The 27,943-nt window shown below is 40.8% G+C and overlaps 3 protein-coding genes across 34 annotated transcripts in view; 2 read left to right on the top strand and 1 right to left on the bottom strand.

Moving 5' to 3' along the window:
• Positions 1-178: 178 nt before the first annotated feature.
• Positions 179-11,247, top strand: LOC105918960 (cleft lip and palate transmembrane protein 1-like protein). 3 transcript variants are annotated; one of them, XM_036131144.1, is made up of 17 exons: positions 182-567; positions 1,052-1,143; positions 2,513-2,690; positions 2,772-2,890; positions 5,253-5,331; positions 5,435-5,552; positions 5,665-5,759; positions 7,611-7,695; positions 7,788-7,888; positions 7,980-8,030; positions 8,126-8,176; positions 8,271-8,353; positions 8,555-8,589; positions 8,715-8,770; positions 10,412-10,456; positions 10,538-10,671; positions 10,802-11,247. In XM_036131144.1, the coding sequence occupies exons 1-17, from the start codon at positions 367-369 to the stop codon at positions 10,860-10,862; spliced, it is 1,584 nt and encodes a 527-aa protein (XP_035987037.1). In that variant the 5' UTR covers positions 182-366; the 3' UTR covers positions 10,863-11,247. The 3 variants fall into 3 exon arrangements, with proteins under 3 accessions (XP_035987020.1, XP_035987037.1, XP_035987028.1); XM_036131135.1 differs by having other exon boundaries at positions 2,769-2,890; XM_036131127.1 differs by having other exon boundaries at positions 179-567; positions 2,513-2,890.
• A 2,350-nt stretch (positions 11,248-13,597) lies between these two features.
• Positions 13,598-19,310, top strand: LOC105918967 (prostate stem cell antigen). Its single transcript, XM_012854173.3, has 3 exons — positions 13,598-13,824; positions 17,039-17,155; positions 18,783-19,310. The coding sequence occupies exons 1-3, from the start codon at positions 13,782-13,784 to the stop codon at positions 18,992-18,994; spliced, it is 372 nt and encodes a 123-aa protein (XP_012709627.2). The 5' UTR covers positions 13,598-13,781; the 3' UTR covers positions 18,995-19,310.
• Positions 19,311-19,793: 483 nt separating this feature from the next.
• LOC105918963 (focal adhesion kinase 1) overlaps positions 19,794-27,943 on the bottom strand; it is an 83,143-nt gene continuing 74,993 nt past the window's right edge. For 21 of the 30 annotated variants that reach the window (XM_036130972.1, XM_036130975.1, XM_036130963.1 and 18 more), the window contains 7 exons: positions 27,111-27,150; positions 25,994-26,097; positions 25,761-25,769; positions 23,122-23,277; positions 22,571-22,651; positions 22,401-22,486; positions 19,794-21,017 (listed from right to left, as the gene is read on the bottom strand). In XM_036130972.1, coding sequence (XP_035986865.1) covers positions 20,891-21,017; positions 22,401-22,486; positions 22,571-22,651; positions 23,122-23,277; positions 25,761-25,769; positions 25,994-26,097; positions 27,111-27,150 — 603 coding nt within the window. In that variant the 3' untranslated portion in view covers positions 19,794-20,890. The remainder of the gene's footprint in view (positions 21,018-22,400; positions 22,487-22,570; positions 22,652-23,121; positions 23,278-25,760; positions 25,770-25,993; positions 26,098-27,110; positions 27,151-27,943) is intronic. The other 9 variants (XM_036130913.1, XM_036130941.1, XM_036131057.1 and 6 more) reach the window with 1 other exon arrangement.

Genomic DNA, 27,943 nt, shown 5'->3' with positions numbered 1-27,943 from the left:
CCGCGCGGTGCCAAAATAAAAGTTCTCGCGGAGGACGTTTTTTTCGCAAATGCCATTTTACACCAATCCTTTTATTTTTACCTTACAAAATAAACGTTACATTTCGTCATTTATTTACGACATGCTTCTCTCTACCGATCTTTATTTAAAACAGATTCGAATTGTTACAGCAGGCGTCTGCGCAGGCGCGAAGGATTCCGTCAGCACCAGCATCCCTGGGTCAGCTGGATGCAGACATCACCGGAAGGATGCTGTGTCTCGGAGGAAGTCGTGCGGGCTGTGTTATTTGACGCCGTGTCCTAGTTTCATCTATTCAGCGCACATTGTGCCCCTTTTCTCTCCCTCTTTGTGTTGAATAAACCCGCCATGTTCCCATCCTGTTACTCCAAGCCTGCAGACAGCGGAGGGAAGAGGAGCTCCGTCGCCAAGGTGCTGCTCGGAGTGTTTGTGGTGTATATGCTGCACACCGCCTGGCTGCTCTACGGCTTCCTCAACACCAAACCTTGCGATGGAGGCAGTGGAGATCCCTGCATCACCTCCTACCTGGCAGCTAAACCCAGACTCCAGGTTGGCACAGGCTTTTTTTTATTTTTTGTATTTGTTTATTAAAAAAAATCATGCTGGAAACATACAGAGGTGTAGCTGATCGTTTTCAGCACAACACCCACAATCCACTTATGTAACATTTCTCTCGGCATAAATCTTTTAGCCTTTAAAAACAAAATACAGAAAATAAGGATTTAACAGCTTCTGCTCTTTAGGCACATAAATATTAAGTTAAAATAGGGAGGCTAATAAAAAGGTTTAGTTTTAATTTTGATTTGTGTAAAGGTAACAAATTAAATGTATGTGTATAAATGTCAATCTGAATAGGAAATAAAAATATTCAGGACATGCATGAGGATTAATGGCTTTTTCTTGGTTAGAATTTAAATTATTGACTTCTGCACCCTCAAGATCTGTATACAGGTTTTTGGCTCAAAATAGTCTTGCTTTTTTGTTTTTGTTTTAAATCAACATATTTTTCACCATGTACTCCATTTTTTTCCAGATGAGTGTCTTTACCTGCCTCGTGCCAGATAACAGCCAACTCACCCTCGCTCTAAGAGTGGACCCTTTTGAGCCTCACTCTACGTTTGAGAGGTGGGTTTGCCCCTAACAAGCAAAGTGTTCAGAGCCGTGTAAGGTTTTCGTATTTTATGAACCACACATTTCAATCTGTTCTATATGGATTTTATGCGATACACAAAGAGCAAATAGTGTCTATTTGTGAAGTGGAAGGAAAACGATGCATGGTTTCCACGTTTTGTACCAATAATAATTTCACTTTTGGGTTTATTAATGCTATTTATAATAAAAATGTTCACATTTGAGTGAATATTTTACAGAATGTCCCTTTGCATTAATTCAAGCTGCAGGTCTCTTTTTTATTATTTTTTTGCCCATTCTTTGTTGTAACATAGCAGAAATAAGTGTTCAAGCCTTTCTCTAGATTTTCAGTGGTATCTGTCAGTCTGAAGCTTAGATATGCTATAAACGAAACCATGCTACTGTAGCTCTGAGCTTAGGGCTGTTGTCCAGCTGGAAGGTTAACATCTACCCCTATCTAAAATATTTTGCAGCCTAAACATCTTCCTCCATCAACCTATCAATTTTCACCAGTCAAAAAAAAAAAAATCATACCCACATCATGATGCTGCCACCACCGTGTTTCATGGAAGGCATGTTGTGTTCAGAGGGATGTGTAGCATCTCAGTCTGCGTGTAGTTTTGCTGACAGCTAACCAGAGCATATTCTTCCTCTGCTGTGTGCTAACATGATGTTTTTTTAAGAGTTTCTTTTAGGAGTGGATTCTTACAGGCTTCTTGGTGTATTATCTAACAAAGACTGTTAGTTTAGGTGGGCAGCCTGCGATTGTGCTCGTCTCTTTAACTTTGGTTTGAACAGAGCTCAGTGAGACCATCAAAGCTTGACATATTGTTTTACAACCTTTTGCAAAAGTCACTCCTTTGTTTTTCTTCTTTAACTGAATGCATTTAGAAGAGACTTGGAGCAACTCAGGTGACAGGCCGGTTATACGAATGGAACGCCGATTTTATCCCCTTTCTTCTTCTTCTTGGTCTTCTTAATGCTCTTGAAGCTTTTACAGAACACCTGTGTTTACACTGAGGATATAATTATGTGACGCTTGGAGGCAGGTGGTTGCATTGAATTTTGTTTTGGCGTATCAGAGTAAAGGGGGTCAATTATAAATCCATAGTATACCACAGATTATTTTATTAGTAAAAAAAATACAAATAAAAACTTGTTTTTTCCTTCCACTTTGCAAGCAGACAACTTTCTGCTACACGAATAAGATCAACATGAAATTTGTGAGAGAAAAAATGTCCAAGGGGTGTGAATACTTTAGCACAGCACTGGGCTCTGCGCGTGCATTAAAAGATGTGTTCTTCGTATGAAAACCAAAGTCCCACAAACAGCGGCGTGTCTCCGTGTCCCCATGTCTCCACAGACAGGTGAGCGTCTCTCTGCCAGAGGAGACCCGCAATAATGGCTCTTTCTATGCGGTTGTTTATGTCCACAAAGCGGGTGTTTCCCCCCTGGAGGACAGAAGAGAAGTCCACTACACTGCTCACCTCACCACATACGTAACTCCTCCACACACAGAAGGCCAGAAGGGCACCACTAAGGTATCTCCTGACTGTCCCCGCCTCAAACCACGTCACCGTGGCTTCGCTGGAAGTCACAGGTTTTTGTTTTCCCACCAGAAGGCCGGGACCGAGGGTCCCGTATCGCACTGGAGGCCGCGCCTGCCCATCACTGTGATGTCAGAGGAGTTCAGCTTCAGCAGGGCGGGGCTTCCCAGTGACGTGCGGCGCCATATGAGAGTGTAAGTGAGCCGCAGTCAGGATGCACATGCTGTTCACCGCAATGATGGAAGACCAGAGCATCCAAAGTTAACCAATGTTAAGAAAAATAAAATATCTTAGTGGGGGTTGCTGAGGGATGCAGAGTGTCTACCCTCTCTGTTGCCGGGTAAGATAACATGCAACTTTAGTTTTATGGCGGTTAGGTCATTGCGGCGTGACCCTGTACTGGGAAGAGCAGCCCCTTTGTTTGAGAAACAGATAGTTTACAGATTACCCCTCCCTCTCTAACTTAGAGGAGGACAGATACTGTAGAAAAAGGATGTCTTGGCAAAACTTACTTCAGACAGAATTCTACATCGCGCTGTGAAATCGTCTGATAATGGTAATGTAAACTCTGTCTCTTTGTTTAATTTCTATGAATTAAATATGCATATTACAATGTTATAACTCTGATCAATGCTTTTCCCATTTATTGTCAAATCTTAAACCGGGGCAAAAATGGGCCTTTATTAGCGAAGCAGGATTAGGCCAATAATACTACATTAACAGCTACTAATATCATTAACAAAGGAAAGCAAATGTTCAACATTTGCATGAAGTTTTTATTTAGCGTCAGAAAGCGTTTAGCCAGAGATTATCTTGAAGCAACGTTTTAGTCTTCAGATCAGGGCTTTATTGGTTTTGTGTCATATGGAGGGCTACCAGTACTTATCTTTGAACTAGAAGAGTCACCTTAACTTTATGTAAAATAAATAAAATGTTCATGCTTTATTATAGATATTGTCATTTTTACATCTATATAAATGCAAGGGTGATTAAACAAGAAGAGTAACAGAATAAAATCTAGTTTTAGATGCAGCTTACTGGGGGATTGTCCTTTTTTTTTTTTCTTTTTTTTTTAGAACAGGCTCATGGGCTACTTGGTGATCCCTGCTTTAGATCTTAGATGGTAAACCCACTGGAAACAAAACTGGATCACAAGAATTATTCCAGAAAAGTTAAAAAACAAAATAACTGGACTTTTTTTTCCCGAAGTTTGAAGACGTTTTGCCTCCTATCCAGAAAGCTTTCTCAATAGGAATTTCTGGATAGGAAGCGAAACGTCTTCAAGCGTCAGAAAAAAATGTCCAGTTGTTTTGTTTTTTAACTTTTCTGGAATGACCATGACCTGGATGACTGAGAATCTTCACCAGCATTTCACAAGGTTTAATTTTGTTCCAAATATGCAATAGTTGATGGGAATATGTATTTGTTATTTAAAGAACAAAACCAAAACAGACACAATTAAGCTATAATGCAAAAAAAAAAAAAAAAAAACAACTAGAACATTTATAAATACAATGACAATAAAGTAAAGAACATTAGGGGAATAATCTGATCGGGGGAACCAGACATAAGGACCATGAAACATGTGATGGACCGAGGTAAAAACGCATGAGGAGTCACAGGAAATTATTCAAAAGTTGGGGTTTTTATTTTTAACCCAAAAGCCAAAAGTACAAAAATGGTGGGTTCTGGAGTCATAAAAGAGGTCAAAAAAAGAAAAACAAACTTTAACTGACGCAAACTGTGCCCAACCTAACTGACTGCACAACCAAACCTAACTGACCTACAAACAAATGACACACAAGGGTATATATACACTCTGGCTGATCAGACCAATTAACACAATAGGGGTAATTAAAACCAAACAAACACTCACAAATGACAAAACAAAGCAGTACAGTTAAGTTTGACACTAAACTAATCTAAGAACAATGAAAAACACACAACCTCTAAATACAAACCCTAAGTGAAATACAAAACAAAGAAAGAAAAATACAAATCCCCCCTTCCAGCAAAAGCAGGTGGAACAGTCCAATTTACCCTCCCCGGTATTTAGTTGATCTCAGCCCTGGCAGCCATCTTTTGTCTGGCAAAACTCCCAGGCACCATGGAAGGTAAGAAATAAAGATTAGTAACAAAAACACAAAAAAGGTATGGAAAATTGACTAAGTACAAAAGTGAACTAAATGTGCGCGCTTACAAATAGAACACAGGTACTTAAACTAAGAATAAAGTTTTGTTGCAAAGTAAAGTGTGCATATACTGATTAGTAAATGAAAAGTGCATGTGTGGTACAGACTTTTAAGGAGTGGCCATGGGTTTGGCCATCACAAAACATATTAACAGTGAACATTAAACTACCAACCCCAAGAGACCTCTGCCGAAAAACACAGAATAAACTACATATAGAGCCATAAAGCTTTTTAAAGAAATCCAATACAACTTAAATGAATAAAAAAAAAATCTCATTAAAAATAAAAATGAAATAAAATAAAATAGCTCCCATATAGAGCAATTATCTGCGGTTTCCTTCTTCTTCTTCTTCTGTCCTTGCAGCTCCCAGGAGGGCAGACGGACGATGTATCTGCCTCTGCTGCTGGTCAACGAGCTCAGCTGCAGAGTCAGAGACCTCGTGGTAGGAAGGCGGCCCGCGCAAATTCTGAACGGATCAAACATGCAGGAGCTTCAGATCAAACTGAGGCGGTCGCACTTTCCTGTGTGCTCCCTTGTCTTGGCAGGAGATCAACAGCAGCAGCGTGCAGCTCCCTCTGACTGTGTCCTACGAAGGCATCTCTCTGAGGACCTTCAGGTTTTGGATCCATCTGCATGATGTGGTTTATTCCCTCCGACAGTTTGGTGAGCTGAGATGTTGCTTTCTAAGCTGTCCAATGGGCAGGTGACTATGGGCATTTATAATCAGCTGTGGGTCCTTGGTGTGATAAATGTGTCTACATCTTTCTATATACAGGCTTCACTGAGGAGAACATTGACGAGATTAAAGAGACCCTAATAGGATCCAACCTTTACCTGTTGGTGCTGACTGCACTCATCACATCTTTACAAGTAAGAGCATACTACACCAGTATAAAAGATGGCTTTGCAAGTTCACTTCATTCAACTTGACCTCTTTCAAATTTTTGCCATTTTACAACAATAAATCCAAGGTTAATGTGACTGACCAACACAAAGTAGGGTGGGATTGTGAAGTGGAAAGAGAAGGATACATGGTTTCTAAAGTCTTTTATAAATGAAAACCTGCAAAATGTGGCATGCATTTGTATTGAGCCCCCCTTGAATTAATATTTTATAATGCCACCTTGATCTGCAGGCTGGGTCTCTACTAGCTTGGTACACATAGAAACAGAAAAATATGCAAATTCTTCTTAGCAAAATTTCTTAAAGGTACATAGCCATGTTATATCCTTATTTAAAAAAAAAAAGACCAAAAAAACGTTTTAGCATGGTAAAATAAGGTTATACACAGCAAGCGTCCATCCTGGTAGTCTTTTGATAGTCCTTTTTGAGCCTAAATAGAACCCCAGCAACAGACGTGGCGCCATCTACTGGCAGTACCGCAGAACTATCAGAAAGTCAGATGGCGACTACAAAATCCCTACTAAATAATGCCGGACCGAGCCTGACCCCTCTGCAATGCCTCGCGGTAAAGCGACAGCTCATAGAAAACCAACTGTTATTAATTAAATAAATCCATCTACAGCAACTCTAAGAGGCTCATAGCAGAACATCAAAGAGAAAGAAAATTCCCGTTCATAAACAGAAACAGGGACACAGCATCAAGGTAAAAACCAATCAATCAATTGATCTATTTATAATGTTTGTATTTCAGACTGTGGAGGCTAAGAAGAGCATTGCTATCACTATTATCACAGTATTAATAAGGACGTTTACTCATGTCAATCTACTCTGCAGTCACATCTGAGCCTCGGCAGCTTTAGCTTCCACTTCAGTGAACACCAACATTCATTCTGTATTCCCAGCACTATTCCAGTCTTTTCCCTCTTGGAATCATAATTTTTTTTGGTTGTTTTTTTTTTTTTTTAAACACTGGATCTCGGACCTTTCTTCATTGTTTCCACACTTCGTTGGGAGATGCTAATACCCATTTAGCTGCTTTCTTGTTTACCCCCTGCACACATGGGCAGTGTCGTACTTCTGTTGTAGATATACACAAAGGGCTTTATTTACTAACAAACTGAGCAAAAACAAAGCGTATAACACCAAAATAGCAACTAATACTCCAGCAGGACATGATAATCTTTCAGGAAAACTTTGTATGCAACCAGAGTGAGTTACTGATCTGAAATTCAAAAAATGTGAAATAACGTCACTATGTACCTTCAGTCAAGTTGGAAAGAGAAACTCTGGGAGCACTTTTACGAAGTAAACTTGCCAATTCCTTTAAATCTTAAATTTTAAACTTTTCATTTGTCTATACTGAAACTGTCAAATATACTTAACAGTACTCGTAGCATTCTCAATAAACTAGCATAGATCTATATCTGTGTTAAAGTTCAAGCATTATAGGAGGCCCCTGATGGGTTGGGAGCCTGAAGCAGCAGTTTAGTTTGATTATGCCTAAAGCCGGCTCTGGTTCCTATCCAGAATAAAGGGGACTTTATACAAATGCCCGTCATATTATTGAGAAGTTTATGGGAAAAATAACTTCACATTTATCTACCACTTTTTGTTGCTCTGCTACATGAAATCACAATTAGACTCTTCAAGCTTTGTGGTCGTAGTGAGACAAATTGAAAAAAAGGTTTAGAGGTATAAATATATTGAAAGAAACTGATGGGTATTTCTGAGGATTAAGATAAGATTGTTCTAAATGAAGATGTAAAATTCCAGTGAATTAAGTGTCTATTTTAATTCATAATCATACTTTTTTACCAGCTCATTTGTGAATTTCTGGCTCTGAAAAATGACATAAGTTCATGGAGGAAAAAGAAGAGCATGGCGGGAATGTCGAGGAAGTCAGGTAAGCTCCATCCCACTGAATCAAACAAACGTTTTTTCCTCTTCCATGACTTATCAGAGACATTCGCTGAACCAAACCTTCCCTGCTTCCAGTTCTGTGGCGCTGTCTCGGCACTCTGCTGGTTTTCCTCCATCTGCTGGAGGAGACCAGCCTGCTGGTGCTGCTTCCTGTCGGCCTGGGAGCGTGTGTAGAGGTACTCCCTGTCACTGGTTCCTTCAAACTCATAATAATTACATCTGTCAAGGAGAAACAGCCCTCAACCCAATAATCCTTCATCTCACCAGGTGTGGAAGGTGTTTAAAGTGTTTAAGATTCACCTAAGCAGGAGGTTTTATGTGAGTGCGCAGTTTCACCCCAGTAATCGTAATGGTCTGATTTTAACGTTTTGAGTCTAGAAAAGCTCCAAACTGTCTCTTGTCCCACTGTGCAGACAAACAAGCTGGACGAGGAGGAGAGAAAGACGGCGGAGTACGACGCACAGGTACGCGCAGGATTTCTATTTGCTCCGCAGGCTCAGAGTTGACGATCCACCTCAGGCTTTGTTGGATTTTAATACGCCGTGCTTCGCCCTGCAGGCCTCCAGATACTTGTCCTACTTGGTGTGTCCTCTGTGCATCAGCGGCGCTGTTTTTTCCCTGGGCTACCTGCGGCAAAAGAAGTGAGCTCCTTCAGAGATTTGCCGTTTTAAATTTAAATGTGTTTTCTGTTCAGGCTCTTTCGTACTGTATACTGAAGGAAGTTAGCTAGATTAAAACCAGAGCTGAATGTTTTGTGAACGACATAAGTCACTTCTGTCGTTAAAGTCAGAGTAAGAATGATTTGGTCATGATATTCACCGTAAACCGTGTTATGTTGACAGCTACTACTCCTGGCTGGTCAACACCCTGGTCACTGGTGAGTTTGTTCACGTTGTCCCACAGACCGTCTCCTCTAAGTGAGATATTTATGTCTAATGTGTTGTAGAGATGCGTGTCTTGTGTAGATATCTTACATGTCTATATCCCCCCCCCCCCCCATAGGAGTGTATGCCCTCGGCTTCTTATCTATGGCTCCTCAGCTCTTCATCAACCACAAGGTCAGAGAAACAAGAAGCGACTAAAATCCTGTTCTGAAATGTTTTTAGAAAACAGGAATCATTCAGTATACTATGACTAAATAGGTCTGATGTTTTAGTGTTCAGCAGAAATGTTCATACTTCCTGAACTTTACATTTTTGTCTCTGAAAAGTGTGCCCTGCATTTATATTCAGCCTGCCCAGCATATCTCTTTGAAAAGCCTTTTGCATATTTGTCTTTGCAAAACAGCTCAAGCTGAGTCAGGTTCCACGGAGAACGTCTGAAGAACAATTTTTAAGTCTTGACGTGGATTATATTAAGGTCTTGCCTTTGGCCTTTCTACCATGTTAATCAAGTTTGAGCTGAAGCTTTCCAGTGTAGCTTTGACTTTATGTTGAGGGTCGTGGTCCTGCTGGAAGTTTGAACTTTCGCCCCAGTTTCAAGTCTTTGGCACGTTTTCTTAAACTCTTTTCCTTTTTTCAGTTTCATCCATCCTCCCATGAAACTCTGACCAGTTTCATCCCCACTGCATGATGCTGCCACCGCCATTGTTTCACGTAGTGGGTGACGTGATAAAGGAGGTGTGCAGTAGTACTTTTCATCCATACTGTATAGCATTTGGTTTATGGCCAACAATACATCCAGGCTCATCTGATCAGAGCACCTTCTTCTGCCTCGTTTCCTCACCATGGGTTGTAGTAAGGACTTCTTATGGCTTTTCTTCTTGCCACTCTTTCTAAACAACCTGGTCTGTGGCGTACGCTACTAGTGGTCATCCCGCCGACAGATTCCCCAGCCTGAGCCGTGAATCTCTGCTGCTCCTCCACAGTTATCGCAGATTTTTGAGCGGCTGCTTTTCTGATTAATGCTCTTCTTGTCCGGTCTGTCGGTTTAGATTGGCGGCCATGTCCTGATGTGTTAGCCGCGGTGACGTTATCTTTCCATTTCCAGATGACTGACTGAGCAGTGGTCTGTGAAACGTCCACAGATTTACCCCTGACCTGTCTGATGTGTTCCTTGCTCTTCATGATGGTGTTTGTTCCTAAACACTGCAAAAACAGAACTTGAAATAAGTAAAATGCTCTTAAAATGAGTGTATTTGTCCTTGATTAGAGCAGGTAAATAAGATGTTTTGCCAATGGAATAAGATTTTTGCACTTAAAATAGGAACAATTCATCATCATCATCTTATTTCAAGTGCAGGATGTCTAATTATCTTATTTTAGGGGTCAAAATAGTCATTCCATTGGCAAATAATCTTCTTTACCTGCTCAAATCAAGGACAAATACACTAACTTTAAGAACATTTTACTTTAAATCCGTTTTTGCAGTGAACGGAGGCCTTCACAGAACAGCTAGATTTAAACCAATATGAAATAACTAGGTGGCTTCTAACACAGTGGGTTGCAGTGGCTTTTATTTAGGCTGAATACAAATGCAAAGCCACCGTTTCTAGTTTTTTTTCCATTTGTAATTGTTTGAAAAAAACATTTCTTTCACTCCCCTTCATAATTCTGCCATTCTCTGCAGTGTTACAGAACATTCACCTGAAACGCATTGAAGTTTGTGGTTGTAAGGTAGCATAGTGTGAAAAAAGTTCAGGAAGTATGAAAACTTTAGCAATGCAGCGTCTAAACTTGACATTTTCCTGTTTCTGTCAGCTGAAGTCAGTGAGCCACCTGCAGGGGGCGGTGTTGATGTACAGAGTGAGTACCTCCCTCATCACAAAGGTCAAAATTAGGCAATAAAATAGAGGAAGGCTATAAACGATGTGTTTATCTCACCAGGGAGTGAACACGCTGGTTTCAGATCTGTGCTCCTGCGCCTCCTTCTTCTCCTCTTCTGTTCCCTTCACCTCCTCGCATCAGCTGTCCTGCTTCAGAGATGAGCTCCTCTTCCTCCTCTATCTCTACCAGCGACGGTAAGACAACTCAGACGCGGTTGAGCACAAACCCAGAATACGATGAAGCAGGCAAACATCTTTCTTTCACTGTACTTCATAAGACTTGATTATTGCTTAAGATCCCGTTGGCTTGTGTCGTTTTCACCAGACGTTTCGGTTCAACGCCAAAAAGGAGAGAGAGCGTTTCTAAGAAAGTGAAGACCCAGTGAGTAGAAGACTAAGGGATGTGCTGAAGAGCCGCAGACGGCCCGTCTCTGTACAGCAGGCACTGATCCACCTCCTCAAAGATGGGAGCGAGGCAGGAGCTTCACCTCGCGTGCTGGTGACAGACTGATCTGAGACCAGCGGGTCTGCTGTTGAATTTCCACTGAGTCGATGCTTTTGTTTTTTTTGTTTTTTAGTTAAAGCTTTCATTTCACTGCTGCAGGGAGCGATCACAGTCATCTTTTATCCTCGGTTGCTCCACAGTTTCATTAGCGTCAGTTCACCTCCTGCGATCTCCTTTGTGTTGCTGTGGTGTCGTAGCAGATCAAGCATTAATTAAACAATCACCTTTGTGTTTCCGACTTGAATAAAAATCAGAAGGCTCATGAACTAATCTCCTTTTAAATGCTTATCTGAGTTACAGGGTAAAATTATATTCCTTGGTATTTAAAAGTTTGAATGTATCAGTAGTATATTTTACATGCTTGTTCCTTTATCAGAAGCCACAGGGCTTTGGGGGGAGTTCTCTTTTTCCATCTTGTACTGCAGATTAGAAATAAAAAATGTGACTCTTTCCAGCCAACTTCGGCTTCAAATCATGGAGCAGTTAATCTAGGTGTAAAGTGAGAAGACAAAACTCTTTTTCTTTTGTTAGAGGTGAGGTCTTACTCGTGGAGATTAAAGTCGCTGTACTTTAATCTTTAATGCTCCTCTCGTTTATATCCAGACAGGGAATCTCAACAAATTCAATTAACCTTACTTGTCCTTGTTGTAAGCAGGGGCGGTTCTAGACAGGGGCCAATTGGGGCCAGTGCCCCTGTAGAAATAGTCCTGGCCCCTCTTATGGCCCCTGTAACTAAAGACATAAATTTAATAAACTTCTTACCATTATATGCATTGGTGAAGAAACCACACCTAATTTGTCACTTTGACCAATTTTAATTTTTAATTTACTTTTACAATTTCACCCTAACAAGGGTTTAAAAATCCAGGTGTTTTACTTTTAGCTTCAGCTGTATTGAGCTGGGATCACAGTTTTTATCAGGGATCTGAAACCTGCAGTACCAGAGCCACAAATGTCTCACTTCATTTTATTAAGTGACTAAATATTGCCCTGTTTTATGAGCCCCTGTGAAAAAAAAACACTGGCCCCACCTTGGCCCCCCCGGTAAATTTGGTTTAGAACCGCCACTGGTTGTAAGTTTCTGTTTCTCATTTGTCATTACACAGCTGCAGTCCCGTGTAGAAAGCCCATATAGCGTACTGTGCCTTACAAAAGTATTCCACCCCTTGGTTTTTTTTACCCATTTTGTTAAATTCCAACCTGAAATTGAAATAGTTTTTAATTTTATGTGATTGATCTGCACAAAATAGCAGTTAAGTGAAATGAGGAAAATGTACATATATATTTAAAAAACTAATTAAAATTTGCCATGTGCATATGTATCAACCCCCTTTGCCATGAAGCCCCTAAAAAGTTCTTCAATTACCTTCAAAAGTCAGATAATTAGTGAAATAAAGTCATAATGTGTGCATCTAAGGGTCACATGACCGGTCAGTATAAACACACCTTTGCTGAAAGCCCCCAGAGGCGGCAGCACCACTGAGAGGCGTCACAAAAAATATCCAAAACTCTGATGTTCCCCTGGAGCACCACCATCTTCAAATGAAAAGCACATGGTACGACCACAAAGCTGCCAAGAGAAGGCCAGAACTCACTGACCAGACCAGGAGGGCATTAATCAGAGAGGCGGCACAGAGACCAAAGGGAACCCTGAAGGAGCTGCAGAGCCTCACAGAACCAGAGTCCATAGAAGCAGATTAGCCGTACACTCCATGGAGCTAGGCTTTATGGGAGCTGCAAAGTGATGGACGATGCAGGACTGCAAATGAACAGAGACGCAAACAATAACAGAAATATACCGAGATAAATGCTGCAATTCCAGAAGGAGGAGGGCTTTTTTAGATCATGTGGAACAATTAGGTTTCGTTTTTAAAACACCCAGAAAAACAAACACGTGAAAACAATGAGAAACACATCTGGGTTTTTTAGGGTAAATGGGTAAATTTAAATGCACACTGGGGGGAAAAAAAGGAACCAGGTAACTCTAGAACTCAAAATACTGATAAAATATCTTAAAGTTTGCAATTATTTGTTTTAACTGAAATGATTTAGTTTACGTTAAAGTGATGAAGAAAAAAAAAACAGCTGGGCCTAAAAATGTGGACGATCATTTCTAACAGATCGATTGTTGACAGAGAGGAAATGTGCAGGTCTGGGTGAGAAGAAAGGAAATAGTCTGACTGGTTTCTTGGTTTATTTACATGTAAAACAAACGAGCATCACTTTCACACTTGGCTCCAGGACTGGATTTGTGGTTAAATTCTTGAAAAGTGTGTTGTGTGTTTGCAGTGTGCCGAGTGTAAACCTTCCTCTGTTCAGCAGACAAATACGAGACTAATGAGACTGACAGGACCACTAAAAGAATGATGTAACGCTGGTGTTTTTTTACATAATACACTTTTTAAAGGTCAGTAAACATATATTCAACTAATTAAACTACATTAAGATGTATCACTACTACATGTCACCATCATTTATACCAAAAGCTTTCTTTCTTACACTTATGATTTGTGTCATAACCAAAGCTTAGTCCTGCATAGTTTCGCAAAATTAAAGTTACACAACACCTTAATACCTGACAGCTGGTAAATAGAAGACAAGTATCTATGAAACCACGGCCAACGTGGAGGAATGCCCTTGACAGTGAGGCAGCCTTTGGCTCGATGCCAGGATGGTGGCCGATGTGGGAGGATCTGCTTTCTCTGCCTGCTTTAAAGCAAACACCCAAAACCACACACACACTGACAGCGAGCTGAACACAACAAGTTGGACCGAAGACGGCTAACTTTAACACCAGAAGATGTTACTCACATTTGTCATCCTCGTCTTTCTCTTCTCTCCAGGTATGTGAGCTAACCTCTGAATAATTGTTAATTTCTATGTACATAGCAAAAACAAAATGAAATCAAGCACGACTTGAAAGATGGCTAGAACGTCAAATGCATTGAATGCCATCAGCAAAGGGGAATTTACTGCTAAAATATGCAAAGAAGGAACCACGGCCAGGCAGGTTGGGTGAGATGCTATCAGCAAACTGGAAACTAGTAATTCAAAACAGAATAAAGAGTCGAAGACAGCAAAGACAATATATAAACTGACATGCAGATACACAAAAAACAAGCAATAAAAACCTTAAAAGCCAACATCTCAAAATGGGCCACAAAGAAAAAAAAAAACCGTGTTTTAAGAGAAGATATAAAAACAGAAGGTAGGTCTGCCTGGCTAATATGTAACGGTGGTTAATTTAGGCGTTTTAATGCAATGACATTACACAGTTTTTAGAATGACCGATAAAAGTTGATCTGCCGACCGGAGCAAGTACGAGGGAGCGTGCAGATGAAGCAGGTCTGACAAATACTGGGGAGACATTTAAAAACCAATAAAATCTTTTTCAAATCAACCTGAAAGTGAACCAGTAGTCCATGAATTGCTGTTAAAACTGCAGAATTGTGTTCTTGTTTTCTGGTACCAGCAGCAGCATTTTAGATCAGCCTCAGTCAGACCCCAGCGTCTTGTTAAGCCCAGAGTCAAGTGCAGTGGAGTAATCTAAGTAAGTTGTAAAAAAAACCAAAAAAAAAAAGCAGGAATTAAAAATTGCAAAATGATTCCATGACAGGAGTAGTTTTACTTTGGTCAGCTGTCTCAGTTGGACAAAGATGAACCAGACGACATATTTGATCTGATCATCAAAGTTAAGATTATTCTAAAGTTTCACATCCAGGTCTGTAGCTAGGATTCAGACCAGGGACCTTTTTGTCACAAGGCAACAGCGCTAGGCAGCTTTTCTTGCTCTGTATTACTTCTTTTTTTTTTGGTGAAGATCTATTTCTCTTATAAAAAACGTTTTGCTATAAAAAGCATTTTCATAAAGAAAAAAATGTATATATAAAAAAAATGCATTTTTATAGCAAAAAGTTTTTTCTTTATACACCGTAATATATATATATATATATACCTTTAAACAACCTTTAAACAACAATAAAAGCCACGGTCCTGATGAACTATACCCCGTCTTGGCTTAATATCATTGTTTTGATATGTATTGTCACAATATAGTCAGTCAAATTTTTACTTCAAGTAAATTAATCAGGTAGCATTTAATGGGGCGACCCTGGTTGATGGATATAGTAGTAGTTGTTGAAATGTTCTAGATTATGAAGGATTGACGAATCTTTTAAAAGGTTGTCAAGGCCTAACCAAGCAGTCGACTAGAAAACTGAGACTGTGTAGAAGACCGGTTACACCGCTCCTTGTAAGTGATGTAAGGTTGAACATTTATATACACTTAGACAAAAAATATTAATACAAATAAAGCAGGTGTTAAATAAATAACTAAATAGAAAGAAATATGAAGATGCAGCTTATGCTACAATGGCATGATGGTGTCAGAACATGTAAAGCAGAACATTATCACATTCATTTTCCAGGAATTATTGTCCAAAAACATGTTAGTAGATAAATATCTCACTAAAGTTTACCCATGATGCATTGGGGGCATCAGCATGTACTGAAAATCAACTCAGACTCAAACGTAATAACTCTATTGGTCTCATATTTGTCAATATTTTTTTTTGTCACAAGGGTGAATTATCTTCAGGGACACCAAAACTGTAGACTTCATAAAAAGAATAAGACAAATTTGATATGAAAATATACGGCTGGGACTTTAATTTCTAATCAAATAAAAAAAAATGTGTTAAGTTATTTATTAAATGTTAATTAACAGAAAGTTGACAGGGAAGGGACAAGAGGGGAAACATTGAAGAAAGGACAGAGAGTGGTAGCATACAGGAATAAGGTACAATGAGATAGTGTATAAAATTTGTAAAGAAAAACAAATTTACATTACTCTTATTTTTCCATACTTATCTAGAGCTGAAAAATTCAGGCTTTTAATTCCAGGCGACGCTTTATTCCTTCAGGTTTCTTTACTTCAACATGCGACTTTCAGACCATTTATTCTGCTGTGGATAGCACCAGGCCGTCTTTTAAAAATAAAGCCCATTTGCTGCTAAGGTCAAATGTCAATGACACAGAGAGCATGGGAAATAATAACATAAATAAGATAAAATCAACCAAGAGGGGGGAACAAACTTGGAAAGACGTCTGGAATGCCTGGGGTGCTTTTGAACAAAGTGGCTTTAAAGAACTTCAGGCAGGGCTGAATTCTTGGAAACAAAGGGTAAAGAAATCAGCCATGACTCAGGATATGTTTACAGCTTTTTACATAATCAGCGAGGTGTGACTGCTGGGAGGAGAGCCGTCAGACCAGAGAGAGCTAAATGTACAGTGAATAGATCACATGGAACGCCTCCAAACTGCACGTGCTTTTCTTTAATGCCCAGTAGTTGCGTTCAGTATTCGAGTTATTTTTTTTTAAAGGGATGTAGCTCTAGTTTAGGTCTGAACTGATTTTATTTAAATACTACGGGTACAGGCCTACAACGATACATGAATCAAATGGGGCTCAAAGGGAGCAGAACTATGAGCTGTGAGACGAACAATACAGAAACAAGGAGGCCTGACCAGTTCAGGCATTTGCTGTTTGTTTTCAAGACACTTTTAGGAGATTTTAGAGTTTAACACATTTTTAAAAATACGTTTGATCCTCTTTAAGCGCCGCCTTCTTGTTGAAACATTAAATCTGCGGTTAAGAGCTTTTTGTAAAAACAACCAGGAAGCTGACAGCCTCGTAATAGAAATTGTGCGACTTTTGACACAAATGTTTCTACTCGTTCCGGCTGAGTGAAAATTCACAAGGTTATTTCTCAAGATGTTCTCTCAATCAAGCCTCTTTGTGAGAGAGGCACATCCAGAATTACTTAAAAAACCAAGATTACTGTGACAACAATGGTAGCTACTTCAAAGAACACCTGCAGAAGGAAAGATGGGTTTATTTTACCCGTCCACTAAATGTGGAAAATCTGCTTCAATATAGAAACAGGAAAAAGATGCAATACTAACAAAATCACTATTTTGTTTCTTGTGATGCGTAACAACCTTCGTGGATTGAATGTTATCGCTTCATCTTGACCCTGAACTCTGGTTTCTGTCCAGTAACGTCTCTGAAGTGTTACGTGTGCAGCTCCTCCACCACCAATGAAGAATGCAACCAGAGCAATCAGAGCTGCCAGCAGCCGCTCGACACCTGCATGACCATCGTGGACACTTTGGGTGAGAAAAAAGAAAACACAGAGACACAGCGGCAGATTTCTGCACCCATCCTTTGTCCTTCTCAGTGCCCTGTTAAAGTATTCAAACCCCTTTTGTTGCACATCACAACCCCTCAAACTTCACTGGTTCTTACAGGGATTGGCATCACAAACACAGAGTAGGGCACAATAAGTGTGATAAGGAAGGAAAATGATCCGTTTCTCTAAATAATTTAGAAACAAAATCTAAATTCAGCAGCTCCCCCCATGCGTTGAGATTTTACAGTAATGTTAACACCTTTGCACATCTAAATTAAAAGTTTTTTTTAATGTCCTCTTTGCAAAATACATCAAACAAAGGTTAGAAAAAGTCTTATTTGGATTTTAGCTGCATTGTGACTGGACCGTTTGAACTCAGGTTCTGAGTCCTGGTCCTCAGGGACCAAATATGCGTCTACTCACCTAAACTAAATGACCGCATTAGCTCCTCAGGATGCCACCGAGTGGAGCAGAAGCCCGTCGGTCGCCCATTCATTTAAGACGGGTGTTTGTCAGCAGGGAAACAGCTGAAGCACGAGGACCAGCATTAAGAACCAATAATCTAAGACCTTCTGTAGCTCTGGTGCTACGTTTCAGATCATTGATCTGTGAGAAGGCAAAGCTTTGTCTCTGAGTGTCTAACAAGTTTCCCTGGATTCAACTCCATCCAGCTTCCTGGCCTTTGTTAGGCAGTAGTATAAAGCTTGGTACTGCACATTACTCCAGACTTTTTCGAATTGAGAAAGCTTCCTGGAGAGGAAGCGAAACGCCTTCAACTACGGAAAACAAGTCCAGTTGCTTTGTTTGTTTTTTACTTTTTTTTGGAAATCCAGCTTCCCTGTTCCCGCCGAGGAACAGCATGCCCACAGCATGACTCGGCCACCACTACGTTTTACTGCACGACTGCTATTTTAGGCTGATGTACAGCATAAACTTCCACCACACATGCGGTGTGGGTCTGACTTGTTCGCTGTGTCCCTTACATGGTTTGTGGCTGACTGGATTATCTTTTAAAGATGCTACCCTCGCAGAGAGGCCAGATTCACACCAATCATCATAAACAGATTTTCCTACCTGAGCTGTGGATCTCTGCAGCTCCTCCAGAGTTACCATGGGCCATCTTGAAAGCTCTCTGTGCAGATGCACCACACTCTCTCCATGTTCAGAGCTCTGTGTGGTGCCCCAAGCCTTGGATAATGTTTTATCACCTCAACCTGATCCAAACTTCTCCATTTTGCCCCGAACCAGTCTGCTGTGTTCCTTGTTGGTTCACCTACGTTCTCTAAAAAAACCTCTGAGGGCATTCACACAACAGCTGGACTTGTGTGGAGATTTACAGGAAATCTATTAGTGACTAATTAGACAATATTTTGTTAATTGGATCAATCCTTAAGGTGGTGAGCTGCTGTGAATTTTATTTATTGGTATTAGAAACAAGGGGATGGATACAAATGCAAAAAGATACATATTTTCCTTCTACTTTAAGCAGTACTTTGTGTTGACCAATCACATAAAATCCCACTAAAGTAAACTGATATTTATGGTTTGTGAAATGTGTGAAACGTTAATTTCTAGTAACAGCTTCATATGTATGTACTTATGTTGCTCAGGACACATGAAAGCCATCGTGAAGCAGTGCGCCAGCAGCGCCACATGCAAAGGAGCGGCATCGACCGCTTCCATGAACGCGGATGGAAACGGGAACACGGTCAACTGCTGCAACTACGACATGTGCAACCTGAGCGCAGCGGACTCTGTTGAGGCGCAGGCGGCGCTGCTGCTGCTGTCGACGGCCTGCGTCTTACTGCTGCAGTCCCACTGAGGCCGGCCCCACCAGCCGCGTTGTCCCAAAACAAAGTGGAAAAAATCATGTAAATAACTGTAAATATATTTTATTACAGAGACAAGGTAAAATATTTATTGTGGAACCATGATGCCTTATTTAAAGACAAAAATGCTAATCAAAATGGGAACCTGACAGAAAAATTAAACACTACATCAACTACTTGCAATCGAAATAAGTTTCCAGATCGGATCAAAAATAAAAACCCGACTGATTTCCTTTCCAACATTGCTTTATTTTTTCCCCCATCATATTTAACAAGTTGGCAGATGCAGCCAAGAAGACAAAATAAAAACCAGTGTTTACTATGACGGGTTCTGTACAATTCATCAGTGATACACACCAGTATAGCTCACAATATACCAACATGAGCAGAATTACGCAACAACACTGAGATAAAATAGATTGTTTTTGTTGGGTTCTGTGTCTGTTTTGACGTATTTTTAACCCATATCGAACCCGGACGCTTGATCTCGTTTCATTGCTGGTTAAACGTGAGAGTAAAATCTGAGTTTATATGGATAAAAAAAACAACAACAACAACAAAACAAGTGTTTTTTCCATATTAGGTGCTGTGCAAATACGCTCTTCTGGTGCCACACCAGTACGGTGGCCAGGATGTTCCCTCTAGCCGTACGTCAGCCGTGCAGGCCATCAGCAGAACAGGTTCCAGTCCGCATTTCATTATTGTTATGTTTATCTTTACCTGGAGGCCGTTGCTAGGAGGGGCGTTGTTAAAGTGTTGCACCTGACAGAAACGAGGGATTCACAAAGGATGTTTTTTTTTTTTTTTTTTGGCCCAGCAAAGTGCAGGTTTTGTGCTGCCGAAGGGTGACGGGTCAACATGACGGTGCAACCCAGATTCTCTGTAGTGGGAGTAAATACCAGAACAACGTAGGAGTAGATGCCTTACTTACATAAATAGTCAAAGTCTAAGTTGAGGTCCTCTTTCCTGGGATTGAAGACCATCACTGCTGAAAACATTACCAAAAAAAAAAAAAAAAAAAAAAAACATGGAGCCAGCCAACAAAAACAAAAAGAATAGAGTAAATTGGGAAGCGGAAAGTGTCGTGCCAGCGGCGGGTGTCGCCCAGACACACTTTAATTCTTCACATTTAAAGACCCGCTCAGCGAGGAGCGGAGGAAGACCGGCGAGGAGCGAGAGGGAGACGAAACGGGAGAGGACGGGGGGTTGCCGTTCCTCCAGAAAGTCCCCAATGTTGAATCCCTGCTCCTCCCTCTGTCTCCTCTGTAATTTGAGTTTATAAATAAAAGCTGGTGAGACAGAGGAAACGCAGGAGAAGACTGAAGGCTGCTGTCCCAGAGCGAAGCCAGTCGGTGCGTACGAAGCTCGTCTCTGAGGTCTGATCTGCCGGGCGTCTGTCGGCTGATTGGAGGGATCAACACCGAGGATCAGCAAACACACAGAGATGGCTGCTGGCTGATGTCCGCTCCCCCTGTTACGCTTCACAGATATGTTTCTGACCGACCACGGTCCCCCCACGCCCCGCCGATGTCAGCAGCTCAAGCTTAAAAACGGCTCCCATGATAGTGTTTGATATCATTATAAGCTTTTATATCTATTAAACCTTCAGTTCCCGTTTAGAAATCCAGTCCCGTCATCCTCACCGCTCCAGGAAGTGTTTTTGCTCTGATCTTTTATTAAATAACGTCACAGTGGTTAACGTAGGGTTGAAGAAGGTGACTGAACCCGAGGGCGGCCATTGTTCACGCCGTCAGCCTAAGAGCTGCTGTTTGTCTCTTCTCTGACGTCTGACGCACGTAGGCTGTCCACGAGTCTTTAGTTCTCAGGCAGAAACCGTAGAGGCGCTTGGTCTCCTGTCATGGTGGTGGTGGAGGGAAGGGGGGGGGGGGCTAGTGGGGGCGCGAGTGGGCCATCATCCTCAGCCGCGACTGGTCGATGACGTCCAAGAGGTTCTTGGCGTCGACGGCGAGCGCGTGAGCCGCCGTCAGCATCTGCTTCTTGTAGTCTTGCTGGAGACTGAGATAGAAAAACACTTATTGGTGGCCATCAGCGATACTATCAATGACAACATGTGTAGATATAATGCAGCCAGCATGGAAAGAACAGGTCAGAAGCCTGGACACGCTCATCAGCATGAAAGTCAGACGTTTTGGGCTTTTAAAGGAGACATTTCTAATGCTTTTGTTCCCAGAGTGAAATGATCATACAACAAACCGCTTTACTTCATTAAAACAAAGGTATTTGGTGCAAAGGTTTGCATATACTATATATTTTCTCTAATCAAAACACAATCAAAAGAATAGATATCTTTAAGGTTAAGGTAACTAAGGTTGAGGACTTGGAAAACTAATTGTTTGGTTGGCTGAACCGTGAACTAATCACTCACACTGGCTCCTCCGCTATAAGGCTATCAGGTAACAACCCCAGGAAGCATTTAGGATCATAACAACCATGAAGTGGAAGCTGCTGGAGCATCAGCTGCACAGCCCACGGTGAAGTCGGTTTATCCACAACTTCTGACCACAACAGAAGCACCGACTCCAAAATCAGCACCTCAGCCTGGCTGAACTTCCTCCATGGAAAACCCACATGGCCTCCAGAGAACAAGCTTTGTGGTCAGGAAGCTCGTGTGTGTGGAGAGCAAAGCAGCAGCTGTGAGGCATAGTGGTGGCAGCATCATGCTGAGGGGTTTCAATGTCAGCGGAGAAAGAACGAAGGAGGACTGCCCTAGTGGGCCGGGACATGGACACTACTGGGCCTCCCTGCAGGACAACGGTCCCAAACACATTAAACCTGGTTTTGTACGAGGAAAAAGACGGCCGGCATTAAGCTTGTGGAAAGGGCCTGACTTCAACCCCGTTAAAAATTTATCCACCGTGGTACAGACCAGAGGCAACCAGGCAAAGCTAGCATTTTTAATGAGGCCAACTATCTCTAATGAGAAAAACGATCAAATATCCATCCATAAATAATCCAGAAAGGCGTTGATCGCTGCAAAAAGTTTCTGTAACCAACTAGTGACGGTGTATGCCTATACGTGAACCTGTGTGGATTAGAGAAAGTCTAAAATTCATGCATCCAGTTCCTGTTTATTAATTCATGGAAGCTTCTGTGTAACTTCATACTAACGAAAGTATGCTTCAAAGAAATAATTAAAAACCCAAAACATAATGACATTCATGCCTATGATGAGTAGGCAGCAGTACATTAATACATATATTATTTATGTGTCTGCACACAGAGAAACCTATTTTTATACCTTTTCTTGCAATGTTTTTGTCCTTTATGAAAGTCCAACAAACAAGGATTCATGATTTACTGCTAAACAGAAACGGTGAGAAACAGCAAGCAGAGCGACAGACTTCATGCTCCTGTCCGTCCGTGCGGTGCCGGCATTACCTTGTCATCACATATTGTTGGGCTAACTTCATCTTCCCAATCAGCTCTGCCAGGTCAGAGTTCAGCAGCTTCTGGGCCATCTCGATCTGTTAAAAGGCAGCAGAGCGTTAGAACAGGCGACTGAAGTCACGCGTGCAGCCTGTCGGTGAACCTGCGGCGAGTGTCTCCACCTCTCTGTGCGTGCTGGCTGGAAGCTGAGGTAGCGTCTCGTCCACCGTGGCCAACAACGTCCTCAGAGCCAGACCCACATCCTGCACACAAAGATACACAGACGCTGCTTCTCAGAAAATGTAACGTATTCAAACTAAAGACTAAAATACAGGCACTATTGATAACAGATTGGCAGAAAGGTGGAAAATGTATCACTATCTGGCCTCTATTGTACTGATATGTTTATTTTCATTAAAAAAAACACCTTGGACTGATGAGTGACTGGTCCCAATGTTATAAATAAAAAAATTAAACAGACAGAACCTCTGGTAGCTGGTGAGGATGAAAGAATATTTTTGTTGAAACCTAAATCTGAGCTTTGCAGAGTTTAGATTGTTCCAGAGAGGAAATGAGTCCCTGTGGACGACAGAGGGCGCTCTGAGTGTGATTCAGTTTTCTCAGTTGTTCAAATGAAAAGGAAGAAACTGACTGATTTTTTTTTTTTTTTTTTTTTGGAGAAGGGAATTAAAAATGGATTAAAAAGTGAAACGCATAGGTGCGGCCCTGTTACCTTGACCATGGGGACGTATTCTTCTGGAGGAGCTGGCTGAATCTTGCTAGACATCTCGATCACAGCTTTGACCAATCCCGTCACATTCTCATAAACTTTGTCATTGGAGCGGTCCAGGTTGGCGGTGGGGGGCGGGCTGATCTCCTGAGGCTGCAGCTAAACGGTCACAGGACGAAAAATCATGAGGGATCGGCTCAGAGGGGGGGGACAAAACAAGGCAAGACAGGAAAACAATAAACTCTCTGATGAGCAAGGGCTCTTAGAAATTATTGTTTGCCTCCATTTGATGGTAAAAAACTGTCTAAACATCATCAAGGCTGCATTAAACACAGTATCAGGTATCACACATGAGGATCTGCAGAATGGTTAAATATAAATGAAATTATCAATATATAAATCTGTCAATAATTAGTTAATTAATAATAACTGAAATATGGAAAACCAGAGGCATCGATCAGCTTTGGTTTCTGAGATCGTTTTCTATATTAGGGATTTTCTAGATCTGCACATTTTAATACAAAATATCAACCTTGGCCCTGTTTGAATAATAGCTGGGCCTATAACCTGTATAGAAAACAAAAAGGTGACATTATATAGTATAAGGCAATTTCTCTGCTCAAGCTGGACCAACAGGGATCATCTGTATTTCTATCTGGAAGAGTTAAACCCATCAAACAAGGAATCCTAGAGCCTAAACGGAGACAGTTCACTAAAGCCCTGTTTGACAACAGTGGTACTTTTATTTCTTCTGCAACATGTCCAAAGAGTATCGGTTTTAGTGATTAGTTTGGCATTTTGAACCCAGTTGAGGAACCACAGGTTCAGTTCAGTGTTTCTAAAGACCTAACAGGTAGTATAATTGCCTCTTTTTGATTGAGCACACTAGTGAGTCAAAAACACCGGAGGGTTAAAACTTAAAAATAAGAAGTAAGGTTCATTATTATTAGACTTTTGTCCTTTAAAAATCTGAAAAATAAAAAAAAGGCTGAAATATATTTTTCAGTACTTGTCCAGACTTGGAAAATGATAAAAAAAGCTTTTCAAGACTTTGTAGAAACCCCCATTCAAAGCTCTGCCCTTCTCACAATTTCTCTTAAAAAACAGAATTAAAGACATTTGTCCCCAGGCTTTGTAGCAGTGAGCAGTCATAATTCAGCTGGGTCTTTATTAAGAGCAGAAGCTACGTCATGCCACATGTGAGAGACACAAGTGGCTGTGAAACAGGGTTTAAGTATTATTCTAAAACAAATTCACTCAGAACTTTATAATAAGACATGTTTCTGACCAGCCAGGCACCAGTCAAGGTGAAAACTGGAGGATTTCGCTCATGAGCTGATCTGTCTGTGCTTTTCTATGCTAATGATCTCATTGAAGTGTCTAATATTTGGTAATTAGACACTGTTAAGTCATCTAGGATATAATGTCTGCACCCGCAAAATAAAACATAGCGAGTATTGAGGAGCAGAAGGATTTTCCAACAAGAGAAACTGGAAAACGAAGTTAACGGACAGCCTGGTCTGCTTTAAAACACACTGCTCTATCTCGGCCACTAGGTGGCAGCGTCCCACTGGGTTTGAATCATAAACCGATGTCTACACAGCCTTCATAATTGTTCTGATTTGCTGCATTCAGCGATTTTTTTTTTTTGCATCTTCTGGATTAATTTTATATAGTTAGATGGGGAGTTTTTTTTTTTTTTTAGGCTCTTAATTATTGTGTTCGCGTTTTCATGATATTTTTACTTCTTCACAAGCAATTTACATCGTTGTTGGGCTGAAGATGGAAGCTGGGTTCTAATTTGTCCACATTGTGGGCCAGCTTTGTTTTTTGTTTTAAGTATTTTGACAACCTTTTCATGGGTTATGGTCCGTTAACATTATACGTTTGTGCTTTTGTGTATTTATGAAATGGAGACGTCTGTGTGTCTGGGAAACTTCATGCTGACCATAGATCAAGCTATTCCTGCCAGGAGCAGGTTTCAGACACGCTTTGACAACTGATGATTTAAAGTCCCTTTTCAAATAATATTTTCACAGCCAACTGTAAGAAAATGTGGTTTAGAAGCCAATAAATAATAAAAGTTCATACTATTTGATCAGGGGTCAGAAACGCAGCCTATGGAAATGGGGTCCAAAATAAAAATTTAAAAGATAATAAGCTTTATTTGCATCATAAACGTTTATCAGTAATATTCAAAACTACTATTACTACTTATAGCACTATTATATATAATAATAAGGACCATAACTAATCAAAATATTGAACTTCTAAGATAAATAAATGGCGTTAAAAGCTTTATTTAAGGGTAGAAAGTGGAGGTGGTTAGAGACAAAACTCATCAATATAACATCTCATTTTTGTTTTTCTAAACATAACAAAACCCATTATAGTGAGAGGCAAAAAAAAAAAGGCAATGAAGGCACTAAAAAGTGAGCTAAATGTCAACTAGGGTAACTAACTAGGGCTTGGTTAGGTTTTATCCACAGACATGAAGGTTAGTTTGAAGAGAAAATGCGACTACAGCCCCGCTACACTATGGGGCCACGGCAGACAATGTGATCCACATGCTGTTTATTAATAATAGTACAAAATGTGACTGAAGACGTACAGTAAACACACACAGACAGTGCGCTGCTTACCCGCCAGGGCTAGGGGTCAACAGTAAGGAGGAGAAGGAAGGGAGAGACGGAGCAGCCAAAGACAACAAGATTTAAAAAAAAAAAAAAAAACAGGAAAATATTAACAGTCGGCAGCATTAAAAACATGCAACGTGTATATTCTGGCATTTTTGACTTAAATCTTGCATGTGTGCATGCTGCTGTGGTCATACGAGAGTAGAGACTGCATGCACTGATGTTTAACGTTTCTGCACCTTGACGCCGTCGTTGTAGCTGTCTCCAGTGTTTAGACAGGCCAGACCCCCCACCTGGCTCTGGGCCCCCGGTCGAGGAGGCTTTTTGGGGGGGACCACATGCTCTGCAAAGACAACAAACGATAAAACAAATAAAGTGGCTTAAAGGTTCGTGAACAAAATTCAAATCTTAGTGGGGAAAAATGGGAACTATCACAATCTGGAGCAAATATCCTTCTTATTACAGTTTATTATAAGAAACTGAGACATTTAAAAGAGCAGAGTTGAGTAAAAGTACAAAAGTATTCATACCCTGAATGAATACTTTTACCCTGAAAGCTATAAAACTGCATCAAACTAAAGGTACAAGCTACACAATGTGTGCAGGTAAGCTAACGATAGCTCGCTGTACAGGTCAAGGCAAGGCAAGGCAAGGCAAATTTATTTATATAGCACAATTCAGTACAGAGACAATGCAAAGTGCTTTACATGATTAAAATATAGGAATAAAAGCAAGTAGGGATAGAATGTAGAAACAAAAAAGAACATTAAAAACAGTAAAACAGTTTAACTAGAACATTCAAAGGCACATGTGACGCTTGAGACCAAACTAATATAGAAAGGAGTAATGTTTACCAATGGTAAAGCAAGAGGTAAGGTTCATTTTAGCCATTTCTCACCTGTTTTTATTTGATAATTCAACAGAATGTGACACAAAATTACACTAATGGGACAGGAGAGAATTTTTCTTATAGTCTATTTTTTGTTCAGTCCTTTAAGGTCTTCAGCTGAGAACCATTCGCATTATGTGGAGCATTCAGGTAACTATTAGTCTTCATTGAAGGGACTGAAATTGACTTGTTCCAAGCATGAAAGTGTGTTTTTTCCAACAAGAATGAAGCAAAATAACTTAATTAACGTAGCACAGATTTACAAAACCAAGCTACATTTTTCCTATAAGAGTCAAAATACATTGAACCACATTGAATGTTGTTGTAATGTGACAAAAGCGACATTTCTCAGGGGGGAATGGATGGTTTTAGCAGGCCACTGTATATGTGAGGCTCCATACTGTGGGAGCTGAAAGAAAACAGTGGAACAATAGTGGTTAAGTGAATTAAAAAAGCTTGCTCATTACCTGATTTGCCAACAGGCTGGTAAATGTGCTGGTTTCCTGTCTGCACAGACAAACAAACAAGCAAACAGACACAGCGGGTTAGCAGTGGACTGTCACAGACATAATGAGAGGCTCTGCAGGAAATTAAAAATGCACCGGCCAACACCAGCAACGTCTGGGGGAGCAGCGAATTTAACATGAATCACACGACTGAGCGTTCACAGTTCACAGCCGTGACCACGGGTGGGCCGCCTGTTTCCCCTGGTGTGTGGTCTGCTAACTCTGGCCACCAAAATAATGTTAACATTTGGAGATGATACACTGTACGCTTTACTAAAACTACGACATGATCATGTTAAATATATTCATGATGCGATTCTTGTCGACGTGAGTTGTTAAGCAGGGAGTTTTTGTTTTTAAATCTGAATGTGTGAGAAAACAGAACAGACTGCTTCAAAAGTCCTGGTGCCAACTGAGTGTTGGGGGTTTGACAACCACCGACACCCAAAATACTACACTGTGGGCAATTTACACAGACGCAAAAAAACTGGGGGAATTTTTCCCGCCACAGACCACAACCATTCACTGGGAGGAGGAGGAGGAGGAGGAGGAGGACAAGCAGAGAGATGAATTACAGAGACGGAAATATCTGGCCTGTGGCAACTTCAGACTGCTGCAGCAACTTCTGCTGGGAACCGGCGCGCAGGAAAACAGCTCTGTGTTCGGCTCCGCCCAAATTTAGATAAGCCTACAGAAATAGTTCATTCAGATAAATCTGATCAAAGATTATGACGTTCATCCTTCTAAGGTTTTAAAAAACAACTCAAAAGCAACAGTGAAGAGAGAAGTTTTGA

This window comes from Fundulus heteroclitus, chromosome 3 (assembly GCF_011125445.2).
Source record: "Fundulus heteroclitus isolate FHET01 chromosome 3, MU-UCD_Fhet_4.1, whole genome shotgun sequence".
NCBI lineage: Eukaryota > Metazoa > Chordata > Actinopteri > Cyprinodontiformes > Fundulidae > Fundulus > Fundulus heteroclitus.
The sequence above is the reverse complement of the archived record's forward strand: the minus strand, read 5'-3'. Positions and strand labels throughout refer to the sequence as shown.

What these genes read in the sequence shown, in the direction of transcription:
- LOC105918967 (XM_012854173.3), top strand. Translation starts at nt 13,782, where the DNA reads ATGTTACTCACATTTGTCATCCTCGTCTTTCTCTTCTCTCCAG. An exon ending in CGTCTTTCTCTTCTCTCCAG is followed by an intron (nt 13,825 to 17,038) that starts GTATGTGAGCTA and finishes GTTTCTGTCCAG; the next exon opens with TAACGTCTCTGAAGTGTTAC. An exon ending in GACCATCGTGGACACTTTGG is followed by an intron (nt 17,156 to 18,782) that starts GTGAGAAAAAAG and finishes TATGTTGCTCAG; the next exon opens with GACACATGAAAGCCATCGTG.
- LOC105918960 (XM_036131127.1), top strand. Translation starts at nt 367, where the DNA reads ATGTTCCCATCCTGTTACTCCAAGCCTGCAGACAGCGGAGGGAAGAGG. An exon ending in ACCTAAGCAGGAGGTTTTAT is followed by an intron (nt 8,031 to 8,125) that starts GTGAGTGCGCAG and finishes CCCACTGTGCAG; the next exon opens with ACAAACAAGCTGGACGAGGA. An exon ending in GGGCGGTGTTGATGTACAGA is followed by an intron (nt 10,457 to 10,537) that starts GTGAGTACCTCC and finishes TTATCTCACCAG; the next exon opens with GGAGTGAACACGCTGGTTTC.